Source organism: Coenobita brevimanus, chromosome 95 (assembly GCF_032717465.1).
Source record: "Coenobita brevimanus isolate Jiangsu-jjx chromosome 95, ASM3271746v2, whole genome shotgun sequence".
Taxonomy (NCBI): Eukaryota; Metazoa; Arthropoda; class Malacostraca; order Decapoda; family Coenobitidae; genus Coenobita; species Coenobita brevimanus.
The window spans coordinates 34,983,407-35,003,573 of record NC_137048.1 but is presented as its reverse complement, the minus strand read 5'-3'; the positions used below and the strand labels follow the sequence as shown (position 1 = coordinate 35,003,573).

Sequence of the window (20,167 nt, the reverse complement as noted above, 5' to 3'; positions counted from 1 at the left end):
GAGGGGGAGAAGGGATATTGGAGATGGGAGAAGAAGAAGAGGGTGAGGAGGAGGAGGAAGAAAAATAAGATGAGAAGAAGAGGAGGAGGAAGAAGATGAGAAGAAGAGGGGGGGAGGAGGATGGAGAAAGATGAGGTCAGAGAAAGAGGAAAAAAATATGACAGCTGACGGAAGAGGATATACCAGAGTGACGAAAGAGGAAGAAGAAGAGGAGGAGGAGGAAGAGGAAGAGGTGGGAGGAGGACGGACGGTTCGGGGAAGTTGTAGTGAAATAGGAAATACCAGTACTATGAGAGAGAGAGAGAGAGAGAGGACAGTATATGAGGCAAGGTAAATAACAGTGTTGGGAAGGGAGGATGCGAAAGGAAGAAGGAGGAAGAAGAAGGAGGAGGAAAAAGAAGAAGAAGATGAAGAAGAGGAGGAGGGGGAAGAGAGGAGGAGGAGGAGGAGGAAGAGGAAGCACAAGAATACAGAGGCTTGAATTAACACATATATATGAACCAGACGATGATCTTTTGGTATTATGACAGAGATGATCCTTACTGAGCAGGGATGAAAATGCTTGTGTGTTCCTTTTATGAGGCTATCCTTTTCATATTATGGTGTCCTATATACGATACACTCATATATAGATAAGTTTACCCCTAATGTTTGTGGATTAATATATGTATGGTGTTATGTTGATGGAAATTGATGGATGGTATATGTTCAGTCAGATGTTTTTATGTGTATGTGTGTGTGTGTGTGTGTGTGTGTGTGTGTGTGTGTGTGTGTGTGTGTGTGTGTGTGTGTGTGTGTGTGTTTAAGCGATAATTTGTGTTTAGTTGTGTTTGCTTCTTCGTGTTGATTTTTTTAGTGTGTGTGTGTGTGTGTGTGTGTGTGTGTGTGTGTGTGTGTGTGTGTGTGTGTGTACCTCATACTAAGACTGTACCACTTCTCTCACCCTAGTGCTGCCTCACCCTGGCTGCCACACCATCTAAGGTACGTCACCCTACACACACTATTGGATAGATAGATAGATAGGTTGATGGTTGTACGGCTAGATAGATAAATAGATGGTCCTGAAAAGCGATAGACAGATGAGCAGGTAAGTGGAGATAGATAAAAAGCTGATAGGTGATATGAAGCATGTAATTATGCTGTGAGGTGGAATTAGGATTCCATGGGCTTGGGTGTTGAGTGAATGAGTATGTGGCCCATTTTATTAGGCATACTGATAATTAGTAAAAGAATTAGGGAAAGTTATCTCTAAACTGTCCTGTTCGAGAAGTTATTTAGTGTGTTATTTTTCCTTTCCCTTACTCCTTCCATCCTTCCCACTCCCCCTTCCCCACCACCTCGGCCAGGTCAAGTGGCATGTTAGTGTTGGTTTGTTTAGGGCGAAGGGGGGTGGGGGTCAGGTCATCTCAGGTCAGTAAGGAGGCAGGAGGATAAGAGAGGGGATTACTTGTGAAAACAGGAGAGGGCGTGAGAGTGTAGTTGGTCAGACCTCGATTCATTTGTGTGTCTTTTGATCCATACCGATCCATCTCTGTTGTTAATAGTATGTTAATGTTTCAGCCTGTCTCTCTGTCTAATATACTGTGCCTGTATACAGTGTACACACAGACATGCATAAATACTGTATATTCATACATATTTATGTGTATGGACTTATGTGTGTATTGTGTATGAAGAAATATTGTGAAGAAGAGTTGATAATTTTCAGAACAAAAAAATACGGCAGTTATAAAGAAAATAGTTCGCGAAGAACAGTAATTGGAAACAAAAACTAATGCAGAGAAATAAATGGAGAGAAGAAAACTAAAAATATTAGTAAAGTATACTGTATATATATATATATATATATATATATATATATATATATGTGTGTGTGTGTGTGTGTGTGTGTGTAATCAGAGGAAAAGTGAGAACGTGAAGTGCGTGAAGAGACAGTCAAACCGAGGGACAAAAAGGATTAGCGAAGCAGATAAGGGAATCAGAGAGAGAGAGAGAATCCCCTTTCTATTTCCTCATTACTCCACATCCCACTTTCCTCCACACAGCTTCTTGGCGCCTCCCATGCTCTCCCTCCCTATCCCTTCCCTCTGCCTTTTCCCCTCCCTTTCTCTTCTCTCCATATTATCTCTCCCATTCCCTCCTTCTCGTCCTCCACACTTCCTCCTCCCTTTCATCAGTCCTCCGGTCCCTCTCCCTTGGACAGCAGTGAAAAGGGGTGGGATGAAGGAAGGAGAGGATGAGGGAGGGGGAGGAAGAGGCGGACTGCAGGGTTAGGCAAGGGTGGAGTGAATCAGGGTAAGGTAGCTTAGGATGAGGCAGGGTAGGGAGGGGGCAGAGAGGGGTGGGGCTGACAGGAAGGGGGCAAGGCAGGAGTGAGGCAGGGTGAAAAAAGGCAGTACTTCCCACATAAAACTTTCTAGGCAGGGTTTTATGAGGACAGACTCTCTCTCTCTCTCTCTCTCTCTCTCTCTCTCTCATATATATATATATAGTAGTGTGTGTGTGTGTGTGTGTGTGTGTGTGTGTGTACTCCCCCTCACACTTGTCTCTTCCTTCCACCCTCCTTTCCTCGTCTCTTATTTCACAGTACCCATTATTGCCTCTCTCTCTCTCTCTCTCTCTCTCTCTCTCTCTCTCTCTCTCTCTCTCTCTCTCATTCCTGTAACACAAGGTATCTATTATTATCATATTATTAAATTAAAAATATATACTTGATAAGAGCCTAGGGAGACCGCATTTGGAAAGTACTGTACAGTTCTGGTGGTTTAGTAATTTATGGTCATATTTTAGGAATTTTAGGGGTTTCCTGCCATCTTGTTAAGGTTTTTGTCCTTTTTTAGCCATTTTGCGGAGATTTTTGCTAGATGGAATTACAGGCAGTGCAGAATAGCAGCTAATACCATTCCTTCATGTGATGAATCATGGAAGCACCTGGACCGGTTCTCCTTGACACGGCCCGATTGAATAGAATGTTAACTGATTTAATCCAAGCATTACAGATGTTTTTAATAATGCGTCTTGTGGTGCAGAGTGAAGATTAACATGAAAAACAAATGCGAGAGAAATTGACATAATGTAACTTCATCTGTTGTTCTGCATCTTAATTTGTGTTATTTCCTTTACCTCTGACTTTTTTTTTCTTTTTTCAGTTCTTCTTCCCCTCCCCATCAACCCCCTGTCCCCTCTTTTGGCCCATCCCCCGCCTTCCCTTCCCTCACGCGGTCAGTGCCAGCTTGACCCCTTTGACCGTGGTCTGTGGGAGGGGGGGAGGGCGGTAGGTGCCCCAGGTCATTTCACGCCTCCCTTACCCATCCCAGTCCCCTTTCTCCTCCTCCTCCCCTCCATTCCCCACCTCTTCCTGTCCCCTTCTCTTCCCTCCTTCGACTCCCCTCCACTTCCCTCGTTCCCCTCCCATTTGTCCACCTCCCCTCTCCCACCTTAGTAGCTACTTAGTATCTACCTGCTCTTTATCTACTCCTTGTTTCCCTGCCTACCCCTGTGTCCCTGCCTATCCCCTGTGTCCCTGCCTGCCTATCCCGTTTCCCTGACTATCCCCTTCCCACCTGCCAACCCCTGTTACCCTGCCTACTCCCGTACTTACTCCTGCCTGCCAATGACTTGCCTGCCTCGTAAAGCGCCTGCCTACATGCATGCTACCTGATGCCTCTTGCCTCACCCCTGCCTTATTTATTTATTTTTACCCTTTCTTCTTCATTTCCTCTTCCTTTCCCTCCTGCCTACCCGCCTTCCTTCCTCGTTTTTAACCCTCCTGTCTGCCTCTCCCTTTTCCTCTTCTTTCTTCCTCACTCTCTACCGCCTTGCTCTGCCTGCCTTCCTGTCCCTCTGCATAGCTGCCTACCAGCCTACCTCTGTATGCCTGTCCCCCTCATTCTCCCTCTTTCTTCCTACCTCCCTGTCTGCCTGCCTTCTTACCTTTCCCGTCTCTGCCTAATCTCCTTACCTGCCAACCTATCTACCTACCTACCTACCTACCTACCCATCTGCTTACCTACCTATCTGTCTACCTTACCTTCCTACTTACATACCTTTTTGCCTCCATATTTATTCTTATTCTTACTTTGTACCTTTCCATGTTTTCCTGCTATCTACCTGTCCTCAGTTCCTTTCTTCCTCTCTTCCTTCTCTTCTTGTTTCCTTCCTTCTTCTCTCCCTCCCTCCCTCCCTCCCTTCCTTCCTTCCTTCCTTCCTTCCTTCCCTCCACCTCTTCTCGTCACTTCCCCACTAGCCTCCGCATCTCCCCTCTTTGCTTTCTCTCCCCTCTCCCTCTCCTTCCCTCCCCTCACCCCTCTCCTTCCTTTCCAGGCCTTTGCCTCCATTCCACTCCCCCTGTTCTCTCCCCTCCCCTCTCCCCTCTTTCTTCTCTTCCACCTCCTTCCCCTCCCCTCCTCCCTCCTCTCCTCTCCCCTCCCTTCCCTTCCCCACCCCTCCCTTCCCCACCCTGGCCTCTGCTTCGCCATTTTCGGGAAGAGTATTGACCAGGGCGGCCATATTGGGGGCGTTACTCTCTCTCTCTCTCTCTCTCTCTCTCTCTCTCTCTCTCTCTCTCTCTCTCTCTCTCTCTCTCTAATCTTGCCTTCCACGTCTTCCTCTTCCTCCTCCTCATCATCATCATCATCATCATCATCATCATCATCATCATCATCATCATCATCATCATCATCATCATCATCAACATATATTCACGTCCAGTCCCATTTCACCCAAGCCTTGGAAACGATTACCCCTCACATGGTCGGCTTAGCTCTAGATTTTTGTTTTAGCTTCTACCATGCGAATAAATTTAGATAAATGAGTCACAGGAGCCGGAGAGAGAGAGAGAGAGAGAGAGAGAGAGAGAGAGAAAGTTAACTGGGGGGGGGGAGGTGACAAGTGCAACCTCCCTTACGATATTGCATGTATGTGTGTGTGTGTATGTATGTATTATAAAGTGAGTGGGTCTTACTTGTGTGTGTGTGTGTGTGTGTGTGTGTGTGTGTGTGTGTGTGTGTGTGTGTAATAGTTGCTTCACATTAACAGAAATTTTCGTCGTCTGCCATCGCGTCAGTATGATAGTATTACTGCTCTACATCCTTTCCACCGCAGTTCTTCGTGACTAGCACCATACTGTCGTGTTCATCACTTGTTTCACCATTTAAGCCAAGTTAAAGTGAAGAGAGAGTAGTACATCAGAAGGCTCTCCCCCCACCCACCACCCCCTCCGGTATCCCCCAATAAGGCCCTAGACTCTTATACAATGAAGTGATTTTATCTGGGTTTTTATGTGTTGTGGTGCGTTCATGATTCTCTCTCTTGTATATGCGTAGAGAGAGAGAGAGAGAGAGAGAGAGAGAGAGAGAGAAATATGATCCAGGGACAGGGGCGTAGCCAGGCTCTCTATAAGGGGGTGGGGGTGAACACTTTGAACTCAAGTACCTAACAGGCATGACGGCTGTTCAAAATTTAAATCAATACTCTTTATTTAATCATTATTTTCGACTTTATTTTATTTATATTTTTGGTCTTATTTATTGTACTATCTATGTTTTTTTTTAATTTTTGCTTTACTATATATATTTTTTCATTTTACTGTTTTTACTCTGCATTCTTTTTCTTTCTTTTTTTTTCTTTTTTTTCATCTATGGTTCAGGTATTTAAATGTCATGTGTAAATAACCCTTTCAGTACGGTGATGTGTGTGTATGTTGGTTTGTGGAAGGCAGAGCACACACACACACACACACACACACACACACACACACACACACACACACACACACACACACACACACACACACACACACACACCTGGCACCTCCTTATACCTGACACCTTGGGATCTTGGCCCTGACACCCCTCACACCTGACAAGCCTTTGATTAGCTCTGTGCACCTGTTAGAGAGAGAGAGAGGGGGGGGGACACAAAAATGTAGGAGTATACATGGGTACACATACACAGGTAAATACACACACACACACACACACACACACACACAGGTAGGGTAGAGTAGGCTAGGGTAAGAGTAAGGCAGCCTTGTGGTAACGATAAGGGAAAGGTAGGGTAGGGTAGAATAGGGTAGGTAAGGGTAATATGGGAAGATTAAGGTAGGGTAGGGTAGGGTAGGGTTAGATAGGTAAGAAAGAGGAATGTAATCTAGGGTAAGGTAAGCAAGGATAGAGTAGGGTGAGCTAGGGAAGACTTAAGGAAAGATGGTAGGGTGAGGAATAGGGTAGGGTAGTATAAAGGATTGGGTAGACCAAGGTAAGGTAGGGTAGGTATAAGGTAGGGTAGGGTAGCATAGAGTAAGGTAATGTGAAGTAGGGTAGGGTAGGGTAGAGAAAGAAAGCTATAGGGAAAATATAGAAAGAAAGATAATTGGAATAAAATAGGTGATGAAGAGAGAGAGAGTGAGAGAGAGAGAGAGAGCGGGTGGACCACATAGAGATATCAGGAGCCAGGATAGAGTTACCACAGACAAAAGATTGAGCTCACTAAATGCTTTTGTTCCAGTCTACCGTTATTCTCTCTCTCTCTCTCTCTCTCTCTCTCTCTCTCTCTCTCTCTCTCTCTCTCTCTCTCTACCCGCACCTCTTAATCTCTCAAAGCTTGTAAGGGATCAGTCTGTCTGTCCTTATAGCCCATGGTAATATAAAAAGCAGTGAAGTGATGATGATGATGATGATGATGGCAGTTATGGTGGGTTGTGATGATGATGATTGTGGTGGATGATGATGATGGTGATAGTGATGGTGTGGTGGTTGTGATGGTGGTGGTAGTGATAGTGGTTGTGATGATGGTGGAGGATGATATCTTGGTGGTAGTAATTTTATTGGTGTTGTCATGAGAGAAAGAGAGAGAGAGAGAGAGAGAGAGAGAGAGAGGCTGGCTTCAGGAGATGGCTTTAAGTAGTGTCTTCAGGACTTTAGGTGGTTTCAGGAGTGGCTTTGAAATGATGGCTTCAAGAAGTGGCTTCCAGATGGCTACTGGAGATGGCTTTATGTGGTGGCTTCAGGATATGGCTTGATGGACGGGCTTCAGGTGGCTTTTGGGGGTGGCTTAATGTGGTGGCTTCAGGGATGGCTTCAACATGGGGCTTCAAAGTATGGCTTCAGGTTAATGAATAGGTAGAGTTAGATTAGTAGGTAGGCAGGTAGCTGAATGGTGGTGTATATGGTAGAAGATATGTAGGTGAGAGCAAGATGAGGGAACGAGGTAGGTAGACAAAATTGAGAGGTGGTAGGTTCAGTAGGTGAGCAGTGGCAGGTGGAAGCAGAAACGTAGGTAGGAAAGGTGGGTACGAAGGGAATGGTGAAGGCAGGAAGATAAGAAAGTAGCACAGAATATAAGTAGGAAGCAGAGGTAAGTAGGTAGGTAGGTAGGAAGTAGGGGTGGAAGTGCGGCAACAGGGGAGACAAACTTGGCAACATTGCTTCTGGGGGCGGGGCTACCAGACGAGACCAAATTCTTCATAACAAGACCCCAGCCAACCAGCGCTCTCATCCCCCCTTTTCCTCCCCCTCCCCCTTTCCCTCCTTCCCCCCGGCGTTATGGAGGGGCGGGAGGAGCGAAGAATTGACAGGAGGGGAGATAGGATAGTGGAGGAGGAGGAAGAGGAATTAAGGGACGAAGGATAGGAGAATGGAGTAACTACTTCAGTATTCCTCACCTTCCGTTTTTTTCCTTTTCCTCCCCTTTCCTTCTTCTCCCCTCTCTCCCTTCCTCTCCCCCTTCGTTATGGAGGAACAGAAAGAAGGAGAATTTGCGGGAGGAAAGACAGAATAGGGAAGTGGGAAAAGAGGAACTAACGTCATCATCGTCTTCATTCTCCACCTCTCTCTCTCTCTCTCTCTCTCTCTCTCTCTCTCTCTCTCAGCGATAAGCCCCTTCCATATCACCATTTTTACCCTAATGCATTTCCGGGCAGGCTCAGGTTACCGCTGGAGGGAAGGAGGAAGGAAGGAAGGAAGGAAAGAGGGAAGGAGGGAGGGAAGGGAAGAAGATGAGGATGGAAGGAGAGAAGGGAAGGAGAGGAAGATGGAGGCAAGAAGGAAGGAGGGAAGGTATGAAGGAAGGTTTGAGGAAGAGAGGAAAAACAAAACGTGAAGGAAGGAAGGAAGGAAGGTTGGAGGGAAGGAAGAACTGCAATGGAACAAAAGGACGAATAAAAAGAGAAAGAAATATGAATGAATGAACAACTAAATGAAATTGGGAAAAGAAAATGCAAGAATTAAGAAAGGAGACTAGAAAGAGGAAAGGGCAGGAAGGGAGGAAGGAAAGGAGGAAGGAGAGAAAAGAGAAAAAGAGGGATGGAAGGAAGAGGAAGAGAGTTGGAGAAATGGAGAAAGAACAGAATAGTGAAAGGAAGAGATGGAAAGGAGAAAAGGAAGGAAGGAAGGGGAGCTGATAGAAGGAAAATAAATGAGGGAAGAAAAGAAAACAAAAGTATATATAAACAGTAGAGAGAGAGAGGGAGAGAGAGAGAGAGAGAGCAGGTTGTCAGGCAGGTTCTTACTCAATTTTTATCAGGCGTTGGCAGGAGGGAGGAAAGGAGAGAGGGAGAAGAAGAAAAGGAAGGGAGAAGGGGAGAGAAGGAGAGGGGAGGAAAAGGGTGAGAAAATATGAAAGAGCAGAGAGAGGAAGTGGAAGGGAGAAGAGAGGAGGAGGAGAATCGAGAAGGTGAGATTAGAGGAAAGAAAAGAAGGAAGGAAAAGGAAGAGTAAATCAGAAGAGAGATAAGGGAAAAAGAGAAGACGAGAGAGAGAGAGAGAGAGAGAGAGAGAGAGAGGTGAAGACTAAGTAAAGAGGGGTCCATCTTATCTGATTGCCCACTCAGAAAGAAGGAATTAACCCTTTCACCCCGAGTACCTTATTGTATTTTCTTGTATTTTTACTTCAGACGATTTATTCAACTTAGGGGGGGTTTTCTCTCTCTCTCTCTCTCTCTCTCTCTCTCTCTCTCTCTCTCTCTCTCTCTCTCTCTCTCATTATAGCTTTCATAAACCCCACTCCAGACGATTTTAGTCTAGAAACCACTTCATACTGAGGGGGCTGTGTGTTTGTGTGTGTGTGTGTGTGTGTGTGTGTGTGTGGAATGTATAGTTCAGAGAGAGAGAGAGAGAGAATTCCCCTATTGTTAAGCCTGGCAGGAACACAATATCACAAAACAGAACAACCATCAGACTGTTATTTTGTGAATTGTTATAAAAATTGACTCTCTCTCTCTCTCTCTCTCTCTCTCTCTCTCTGTCTCTCTCTCTCTCTCTCTCTCTCTCTCTCTCTCTCTCTCTCTCTCTCCCCTCTTGTCTTCTCTTCTTCTCTTTTCCTCTTCCATTTTCCTCTTTCCCTTCGTCCTCTCTCCTTCCAGTATCTTCTGTTTTCCTTCTTGCCTTCATCGTATGTTCTCTCATGTTCCCTCTCTTTTCTCCCTTACCTCTCTCCTCCTTCCCTGATCTTTCCTTTCTTTCCCTCCCTCCCTTCCTATTTTCCTTCCTTTTTAGTATTGTCTCCCTTCCCCTTCCCTCCTTATCCTCTCAATTTCCCGTCCTTCCCTCCTCATTCACTCTATCCCTCCATCTCTCTCTCCCTATTCTCCCCCCCCCTTTTCCTTCCAACCCTCCTTATTTTCCTTCCCTCCCTCCTGCTCTCCCTCCCTATTTTCCCTCCCTCCCTCCCTGTAACCAGAGATGACCCATGTTCTGGTCCTCCATTACGATCCACACTGACCTTCGCCTCCCTCCCTCCTCTCCTTCTCTCCTTCCCTCCCTCCAACTTTCCCTTTTTCCTTCTGTTTTCCCTCTAACCTCCAAATATTTCCCTCCATCCTTCAGAACTTCTCTCCTTCCTTCCAACTTTCCTACAAATTATCCTCCAACGTTCAAACATCCCTCCAATCTTCCTCCCTCCACCCACAGCTTTCCTCCACCCCTCAAAGTTTCCTCCAACCTTTCCTCCAAGCTTCCTCCACCCCTTAAAGTTTCCTCCAACCTTTCCTCCAAGCTACATCATTTTCCTCCAACCTGCAACCCTCGGCCAGCAGGCTTCCCTCTTTTTAATCCGTATTTACCAAGTCCCCCTCTCTCCTTCTCTCCCTTCGCCCTTCCTCGCTTCCTTTTCTTTCCCATCCCTCCCTTCGCCCTTCCTCCCTTCCTTTTCTTTCCCCTCCCTCTTCCTTCCCTCCTGCCTTCCCTTCTCCCTATACCTTCCCTTCCCTCTTCTTTGCCTCCTTCCCTCCATCTCCCTCTTCCCCTCCCCCTCTATCTTTACCTTTTCCCATATCTCTTTCTCCCTCCTTTGCCTTCTCTTTCCTCCCTTTCTCTCCCTTTTTCTCTCTTTTTCATCTCCCTCTCCCTTCCCATCTCTCTCCCTCTCCCTCCTCTCTCCCTCTTCTTTCCCTTCCTTTCATTGGCTGTCAGGGGGGATTTTTTTTTTTTATTACAAATCCAGAAATAATAGTGTAATAGTTGTTCTTTTGAGAGATATTGTGTTGCTGTCGGTTTTAACAATGGCCATGGAGTCTGTAGGGTTTATTGCTCTCTCTCTCTCTCTCTCTCTCTCTCTCTCTCTCTCTCAGTTTTAGCCATATGGAGCCACTATTTGGTGTGGAAATATCTGAAAGCATCATCATCATCATCATCAGCTTCATTATCACTTCTCCGTCACTGTCATCATCACACTATCACCATCACTGTCAGCCACAGTTGCCATCATCATCATCATCATCATCATCACCATCATCATCATCAAGAAACACGACGCCAAGACAGCACTAATATTAATCTCGCAGGCTTACTCTCTCTCTCTCTCTCTCTCTCTCTCTCTCTCTCTCTCTCTCTCTCACTTTCCCACGCCGCCACGCCCTTATTTGTGAACCACCCTGTTGACATAATTAAATCTCGTGACGTCATTCGATTCTCCTGAAAGGTTTTAGTGTGACCCCATCGCTTAGAGAGAGAGAGAGAGAGAGAGAGAGAGAGAGAGAAATGAAGTGCGTAATGCCTTCGTTGGGTAGGGGGTGATTTGACTGTGAGAAATATCAGATTGGCTCCTAACTGCATTTTCGTTACATATCTTCTTCAGTGATTTATTTTAGAGGTCAAGGTTTAAATAATCCTAATATATGTTACCAGGAGACACCAAAATATAAATTAAACAAATAAAGGAGGAATATCAGGGTGTCAGAGGAATATTAAATCGCTAAGGAAAAGGCATTTAGAAGTCTCCAATTCCACCTGCATACTAGAATTCGGCTGTTTGAGGAAGAGTAGTATGATGGGAAGGATGAGCAGGATGTGGTATGGTTGATGGGAGATTAGTGGAGAGGATAGGCAGATGGGATGTAGGGGAATGAGTGGATAGGGGAGTCCTGGGGGGAGGTGGATGGGTGGTGTGAAAGTGGTGTTGAGTGAGAGAGGAATTCTTCACACCAGCATACACCACCACATGCTTATACATTGCCAGGCACCTACACACCATCACACCACCACCACACCAAGCACCACAACAAATTTCCACACCCTTACATACACATCACCACTTACCACCACCCACCACACTACCACGCACTACCAGACACCACCAGACACCTTCCCACACCCTAACATACGAGCATATACCCTCCCATACCATCTCACTCCACCACACTCCCTCTCATGCCACTACACTCCCTCCCACATCACCACACTTACTCCCACTCCACCACACACCCTCCCACACCACTGTACATCCACCCACATCACTACACTCCCTCCAATACCCACACCACCACATTCCCTCCTACACCACACCACACACCACCACACAACCACATCTTTCCACATCACCACCACATTACCACACACCACATCACCACACACGACACCCTCCCACACCACCACACACCCTCCTACACCACCACCACCACACACCTCCACACACCCTCCCACACCACCACACCACCACGCACTCTCCCACACTCTCCCAGACTGGTATTGAACGATGTAACTCTACACCAATTAGGAAAAGGTGATGGTGGGTCTCTCTCTCTCTCTCTCTCTCTCTCTCTCTCTCTCTCTCTCTCTCTCTCTCTCTCTCTCTCTCTCTCTCTCTCATTATGCGCTCACCTTCGCATTATCACCTTTATTATGTTGTGTGTGTGTGTGTGTGTGTGTGTGTGTGTGTGTGTGTGTGTGTGTGTGTGTGTGTGTGTGAGAGAGAGAGAGAGAGTGTCGTGCAAATTAGTGGTGAAATAGAGATATGTTTGTTGGAATACGATTGTGAACATGTATGAATATGTATAAATTGTGTGTGTGTGTGTGTGTGTGTGTGTGTGTGTGTGTGTGTGTGTGTGTGTGTGTGTGTTTTCAGGGTACATAGTTTCCAGATATACAGAAAGATAACACACACACACACACACACACACACACACACACACACACACACACACACACATACCTATTTTATACGTTGTATGTAGGAAAGTGATAAGTAGGATTGAGAGAAAGTTGAAGGTAAGATAGACGGGAAGTTGTAGGTTATAGAAGAGATGTAGATAGACGAGAAGGGGGCAGGAGATAGACAGACAGATAGATAGGTAGGTAGGTAGAGAGAGAGAGAGAGAGAGCATGAAAATATCCCATCATTGTTAAGGCGATGGGAATATGCCAATCACGCCTCATTATTCCAAGACTTGTTCCCTCTCTGACTGCGAGGGTGTCAGACGGAAATAATAATGGCGAAAGAAAAAAAAATAGCAGGAGAGAGCGAGAGTTTAAATAGGGCCAAAATCACCTTCCAGTCCCGTCTTTTGATATGTCAGTCATGCATTGATATTCCAAAAGTCGGTCTGAATTCACGGGAAAAAAAAATGCACACGTCTATTGCCTGTTAAAACTGTGCGAGAGTGGGTGTGTTGCAGTCTTCAATTTTCTGACAGTTACTCGTAAAGCTTGTAATAAATATAATGTGCCCACAACTTTATTTTTTTATTTTTTAGCATGGTACATTTAACCTTGTAACACGGTACACGTAACTCCTGTAAAATGGGACACTTAACTCACTGTAACACGGTACACTAAACTCCTGTAACACGGGACGCCTTCACGCGATGGCAGTGATATAACATAGCAAGGAAGTGTCCCCCAGTTCCTTCCCTCTCCCCCGACGTGAGAATACCAAGACTTATATGGAAAAAAAAGAAAAAAAAAGGAAAACAGCCTGCAGTCCATCGAGTTCAGGTCTAGATGAACCCGGGACCAAAAAATCAACAGCAACAGCAAAAACAGAGCACTATAATCACATTGAATAAGCTCAGGTGTTGCCCAGGTGAGCGTGAGGTGTCGGGAATTGGCACAGACCTTCCCCCGGGCAGTGTTAAGAATACGGCCGTGCCTTCCGAATTCCGTCTTTTCAAACGTCAATCATTTTTATTACAACCTGTCTACAGTCTCCTACGTGGCGGCTTTCTTTTATAATGGCCGCCTTGGTATGAATATATGGTGGCCAGAATTATGTGATTAAAAAGAGAGAAAGAAAAATGATACAGATTTATAAGTCAGGTATGCAGATCTCAAGGTTTCTTTTCTCTGTGCGTTAGTCAGGGCTTTGTTGACAGCTTGTTCGGAATCTGTTATAGTGAGAGAGAGAGAGAGAGAGAGAGATCACTAGTTTAAAAGCCACGCATTCAAATCTCCAAATTCTTTTCTCCCCACGCCATTCACTACTTTGTTCTCCGCCTGTCTGGAATCTGTTATCCCCTGTAGTGGTCTCGATACAGGAATAGCTCTTCTCTTCACACGTGGGAAAGAAGAAAAAAATTATATTGTCCTGATCTTAAAAGTCCACATGTCCCCCTCTTCAAATGTCAGTCATGCCGCTTGTCCAGACTCTCTCTCTCTCTCTCTCTCTCTCTCTCTCTCTCTCTCACACACACACACACACACACACACACACACACATCCTCCTAACCTAACAAATCCTCAACCCAGTCCAACCCATCCCAGCTTAACCATCCTAACCCACCCCCACATAACACAAGACATCAAAGCCCAACCCAGCCCAAACCAACTCAAGCAAGCCCAACCCATCTCGAGCATCCAAGCCTAACCCATCCAGCCCAACGCAACCTCAACCATCCTAACCCCAGCCCAACCCAGCCCAGTCCATCTCGGTATTCATCTTAATCCACCCCATCCCAAGCCAACCCAGCCCAACCATCCTAAACCTCACCCCAACCCTCCCGAACCCCTCCACCTGAGCAGCCCCTCCGTTTTTGTGCTCAGTGGTGTGGAAGAGTAGGGTGGATGGCTGCCTTCCCTCCCACCACCTCCGTAGCCACCACAGAGAAGGAAAAAGGAGAAAAAAGGCCTTAATCTTATAATGTTATCCCTCTCTCTCTCTCTCTCTCTCTCTCTCTCTCTCTCTCTCTCTCTCTCAAGTAAATATAGTTATAGCGTTATTTAACCCCAATAAGTTAGACTGATGATAGAAATATTTGAATAGTCTTTGTGAGTGACGATTGAAAGTTGACACATATGTAACTAAATTACTAAAACTACTTCTAATTTATTGATAGCCGAGCATATGTGGCCTCCAGTTAGAAGGATTTAGATGGTGTTAGAATCAAAGATGGGAGGGTGAGTGGTGAGAAGTAAATGAATGAATGAATAAATACATAAATCGTTCAAAGGCTAGGGGGTTAATAAGAGTCTGTTTTTAGCTTACTTTGCCCCCATTTACCTTGATTATATAGATGTTGGAATTATAATCGAAGGATGGGTGGGTGGGCGGTGGCTAAAAGGGTCCAGGTAGCCCAACTCCCGTACTTACCTGTCTGCCTACCTGTCTGCCTGTCTGTCTGCTTGCCTGTACTACCCTGCTTACCTACCTGACTGCCTGCCTGCTTATCTGCGTTACCTACCTACCTACGTGCCTGCCTTCCAGCCTGCTTGCTTCCCTTTACTACCTGCATGCATTTCTACCTGCCTGCATGCCTACCACCCACCTAGTTATTTAGCTTCCTTCCTAACTGCCAAGCTTCCTACTTACCTTCCTACCAACCAACGTACCTACCTACCTGCGTGCCCACCTATCCACCTCCTACCTACCTCCCATCCTCCCTCCCTCCCTCCAAAGCTACCTGCCCAACTCTCCGATCAACCCACCCCGATATTTCCCGATAACGCGGCCAACCCCATATTACCTGGCCGATATCGGATAAAGGTGTTGATGTGGCGATAGCGGTGGTGATGTGCGGGTGAGGGTGGGGTCATTACGGGCGGGTGGGTCGGTGGATGTTTTACGGGCGGGTGCGTTCCAGTGGCCGGCATCAATGGGGATGTGACCAGTGTTTGTTTGAAGGCAGCTTGGGGGCATCTCTGGAGGGTCTGGCGGTGATGGGGGGGCTGTGTAAGGCTGTTAGGGGCAGGTGGGAGGTGGTGAAGAGGGAAGGGTCATGTGAGGGAGGGGAGGGAAGAAGGGGGACGGCAGGTGAAGAGCAGTTGAGGTCTATTAAGGAGGAGGGAGGTAGATGGTGCAGGCTGTAGAAGGAGGGAGGGGCAGGTGAGGGAAATGCAGTAATTCTGAGGACAATTGGCTTTTGATAAACTAGTTATCCTAAAGATCTAACTTATATGCTCGTATGTAAAAAAAATATTTGAATAAAAGCCTCTGTTTTGTGCATCACAATCTCCAACATAATAGTAAAAAAAATGTGGTAAGAGAAGAAAAAGAGGAAGTACAGTACCGTGATTTGTAATACCCGCTAGAAGGCACAGTCACATACTGTTATACGGTCATACGTAATCCATCATTTCTCAGGCGCGGTTATGTGGAGGATGAACGCATAATTAGTTGAATCATCTTGTCCTGAAGTGTAATCGATTTTCATATGTATCTGTAAAAGCACCCTGACTTCTGTGGACATGCTAGGGTAAATGTGGACACGTTACGATGAACATTGGTGGGGTTGAGTGTGGATGAGTGGATGTGGTAGAGAGGGCATGAGTGGGCTGGTCTATAGGGTGAGCGTGGGTGAGTATGGGTTATCCAGGAATGCTGTGGGATGGTTGGGGTGAGTATGCATGAGGTGTAGAGGGTGTGGAATGTCTAGAGTGAATATGGATGAGGATGGGTGAGGTACCAAGGGTGTGGGGTGGATATTGGTGAGTATGGATGAGATATAGAGGGTGTGGAATGGCTAGGGTGAGTATGGACGAGGTGTAGAGGGCGTGAGACGACTAGGGTGCTTATGGATAAGTATGAGTGGGGTCTAGAGGGCGTGGGGTGGCTAGGGTGAGCATGGGTGAGGCCTAGAGGGTGTGTGATGGGTGTGATGGTATCGGGGTGGTGGTGTGAGGTACCCCTCTTCACTCAACACAAGACAATGGCATCTCTCCCTTTATCACATCCCACCTGCTGGTCACTCCCTCCCTCACCCCCCTAACCCCTACACTCTCCACCTCCCTTACCTTCGGACGATTTTATTCAGCTTTAGGGCTCTAGTAGTAAAGGGGTTAGTAAAGGAATATGCAGAATTTAAACCTCTTCAGATCAGTCAGTCTCGTAGAAGCTGAATAAAGTATGAGACTAATAAAGCAAGCATAAAATGGCGACCTTGGGCTGACGAGGTGTATAGGGGTGACTTCTCTATTAAAGCTGAAGAAAGAATAAAGTAAAATATAATAAAGATAAATGAAAAAATAAAGCCGTATATAGAAAATGGGGACCACGAACAATAAGGGGTACTAGGGGTGACTTCGCTATTCATTTTTACAATCTGTGTCATCGGAGCTTTAAGGCGGCTGTTAATACATGGGGCCATTGTTTGTGTGTGTGTGTGTGTGTGTGTGTGTGTGTGAGAGAGAGAGAGAGAGAGAGAGAGGGCGGGGGGGGGGGTAACCCTAATGTACCCTAAGTCCTTGGCTCTACCTTAAAACAAGGTTATAGCCTCTCTCTCTCTCTCTCTCTCTCTCTCCTACAAAAATCGATGAGATGTAAGCGGTAGTTGAGATTAGAGCGTATTAGAGTGAGAGAGGATATATTGGATTCTGAGAGTAGTGTGTGGAAGAGAGAGAGAGAGTGGTCAGTGTGGCATGGACCTGAGGATATGGTTACACTTCATTTTAACCCTGCCTCTTACCCTGCCCTTCACCCTGCCCTCACCCTGCCCTCACTGCCCCTCACTCTACCCTAACCCTGCCCCATACCCCCCCCCACCCTGCCGCTTACCCTGTCCTCACCTTGCCCCTCATTCTACCCTAACCCTGCCCCTCACCCTGCCCCTCACCCAACCCCTCACCCCACTCCTCACTCTACCCTCACCCTGTCCCTCTCTCACTCCCTCGCCCTACCCTCACTCTGCCCCCACCCAGCCCTCCACACTGCCCTAACCCTGCCCTCACTGTCCCTTACCATACCCTCACGCTGCCCCTTACCTTGCCTTCACCCTACCCCTCACCCTGCCCCTCTCCCCCTCACCCTGCCCCTCACCCGTAATTATCTGGTTGATGTCTTAATTATTGATCGTAGGTTTGTGAATCTGTCCCCCCCCAAAAAAAAGGAGATTGGAGGAAAAAAGAGGCTGTATATAGCACGGAGAGAGAGAGAGAGAGAGAGAGAGAGAGAGAGAGAGAGAGAGAGAGAGAATTTAGAAACAGGAGAGGAAAAAAAAAATATCAACTGAACTGATACAGAGGTGGAGTTACTGGCATTCTCTCTCTCTCTCTCTCTCTCTCTCTCTCTCTCTCTCTCTCTCTCTCTCTCTCGGTGCAGATGGAAGGAGGAGGATCGATAGACAGATAAATAGACAGGGCGTGGCGGTCGGAGGGAGACAGACAAAAGTGGATTAACCTGGTAACTGTTGTGAGGGGAGGGGAAAGAGGGGAGAGGAGAGGGGAAAGAAAGGAAGATGGGAGGGGAGAGGAAATGGAATTGAAAGGGAGATGGGAGGGGAAGGGAGAGGGGAATGAAAGGGAGATGAAGAGGGGAACGATAGGAAAATGTAGAAGGGAAGGGAAGGGGGGTGGAGAGAGGAAGGAAAGGGAGATGGAAGGATAGAGGAAAGGGAAGTGAAACGGGGATGGGAAGGAAGGGGAAAGGGGAAGGAAAGAGAGATGGGAGGGGAGAGACAGAGGGAGGAAAGGGAAGGTTACGTAGGAAGTCCATATTACATAAGATATTGGCCCGTAGCGATGTAAAGCCAGTTACAGGAAAGTTCTGTACTACGTGTGCAAAAAAAAAAGGATAGAAAAAAAGAAGGGAAGGGAAAGAAGGAAGGATGGGTCGAAAGGAGAGAAGAAGGAAGGAAGAGGCTGTGGAGAGGAGAGGAAGGAAAGAAAGACGGAGGACTGGAAAGAGGAGAGGAAGGAAGGAATCGAAAGGAAAGGAAAGGAAAGACAAAAGAGCAACGGAAGGGATGAGTGTGTACTAGAAGGAAAGGAAAAAGGCGAGAAGAAAGAGAGGAAGAAAGTACTTAGTCAGGAAAGGAAGGAAGGAAAGCGTAAGATCAATGAGCGGTGGAAGACAAGAAGTGAGAGAGAGGAGGGGGAGGGAAGAGGGGGAGTACGAAGGAAGGAAGGAAGGAAGGAAGTAATAAAGCAGTGATGGGAGGAAGAGGAAAGAATTAGAAGATCAATGTGTGAAGGAAAGCAAAAAAGAGAAGGACAACGGGAGGGAGGGAGGGAGGGAGAAAAGAGGGGAGGAGGGAGGGAAGGAGAAAAGAGGGGAAAAAGGGAGAGAGGGAGGGAGGGAGGGGAAACGATGGGCAAGGTATACACGTGTCCATTGTGGGAAGGGAAAGAAGAGGAAGCGTAGCGGAAGGGAAGGGGAGCGATGGGGTGGAAAGGGAAAATGGGGGTGCCTTATCTCTTATAATGGGGGTAATGTATTTAGTGAGAGAGAGAGAGAGAGAGAGAGAGAGAGCATTACAAGAAAAAGTAATGTGATCAAGAGTAATCATAGCATAAACTGAAAGATAAGTAAGTTGATAGATAGATAGACATACAGGTAAATAACGCAGAAAGATAGATAGATAGATAGACAGACAGATAGATAAATAAATAAATAGACAAGGGCAGGAAGAGAATGACAAGAAAAATTTAGGCTATTAGGAGTTATTCGTTGTTACATAGATAACTGAGAGAGAGAGAGAGAGAGAGAGAGAGAGAGAGAGAGCAGGTGAGGTGAGGTGAGGGTCGAGTGTGGGCAGGTGTTAAGACTTACCCAGATTGACAGCTGTTGAGAGCAGGGGGTGGATGAGGGCAGAGGGCGGGGGGCGGGGCGGGACAGGGGGAGGACAGGGAGAAAACAGGCGAGACAGAGAGATGGAGAGATGAAGGGATAGGGAAGCAGAGTTAGGGACAGAGAAAGAGGAGGTAAAGAGAAGAGTACATAGGAAGAAATGGAAATTAAAAAAAAAAACTGGTAAAGAAAACGGGTTCTTAAGTTTGTGAAAAAGTCTCACAAATATCAAGCCGAAAATTATAGAAAATGATGAAGAGAGAGAGAGAGAGAGAGAGAGAGAGTGGAGGGTCGGACACAGAACACTCATTAACATAGCCACGCGCACATACGCACACGCTCATTACCATACACACACATGAGCGCACATACTCATTTGCATACCTACATACTGCGTTGCCTACATACACAGTTACTTACATGTACATCTAGATTTTTTTTTTTTACGCCCACACAGCACAAGTACTCATTAACATACGTTCTGTACTTTCACATACCCAGTGATATATAATACACAGGTTTACATTTCACCATCCTTGTTTATGTCTGTCTATCTGTGCAGCTTTCCATCAGTCTGTCTATCTGTCTATCTATCTGTCTATCTGTCTGTCTGTCTATCCCTCTGTCTATCTGTCTGTCTATCTATCCCTCTGTCTATCTGTCTGTCTATCTATCTCTCTGTCTACACGTTTTCAGAGGGATGGCAACTTCTGCAATGAATATTCTGGCTACCGACGAGCGATTTATTTAATTTAGGAGAGGCTTGTTTTGATAGGGCATGAAATAAAGCTGTGTTTGGGTTTAGATTCGATAGATAGATAAATAGATAGATAGGTAGATAGATAGATAGGAGGGTAGGCAGTTGGGTAGGTGGGGTAGATAAGTTGGTAGGTAGGTTGGTAGATAGATAGGAGGGTGGGCAGGTAGGTAGGTGAGGTAGATAGATAAATTAGTAGGT

General features: G+C 46.3%; 1 protein-coding gene across 1 annotated transcript in view; it reads left to right on the top strand.

The window, feature by feature from the left end:
- eya (eya transcriptional coactivator and phosphatase 2) overlaps nt 1-20,167 on the top strand; it is an 84,402-nt gene that overhangs the window by 30,956 nt on the left and 33,279 nt on the right. The window contains exon 3 of the mRNA XM_080282944.1: nt 949-981. Within this exon, the coding sequence (XP_080139070.1) occupies nt 949-981 (33 nt within the window). The remainder of the gene's footprint in view (nt 1-948; nt 982-20,167) is intronic.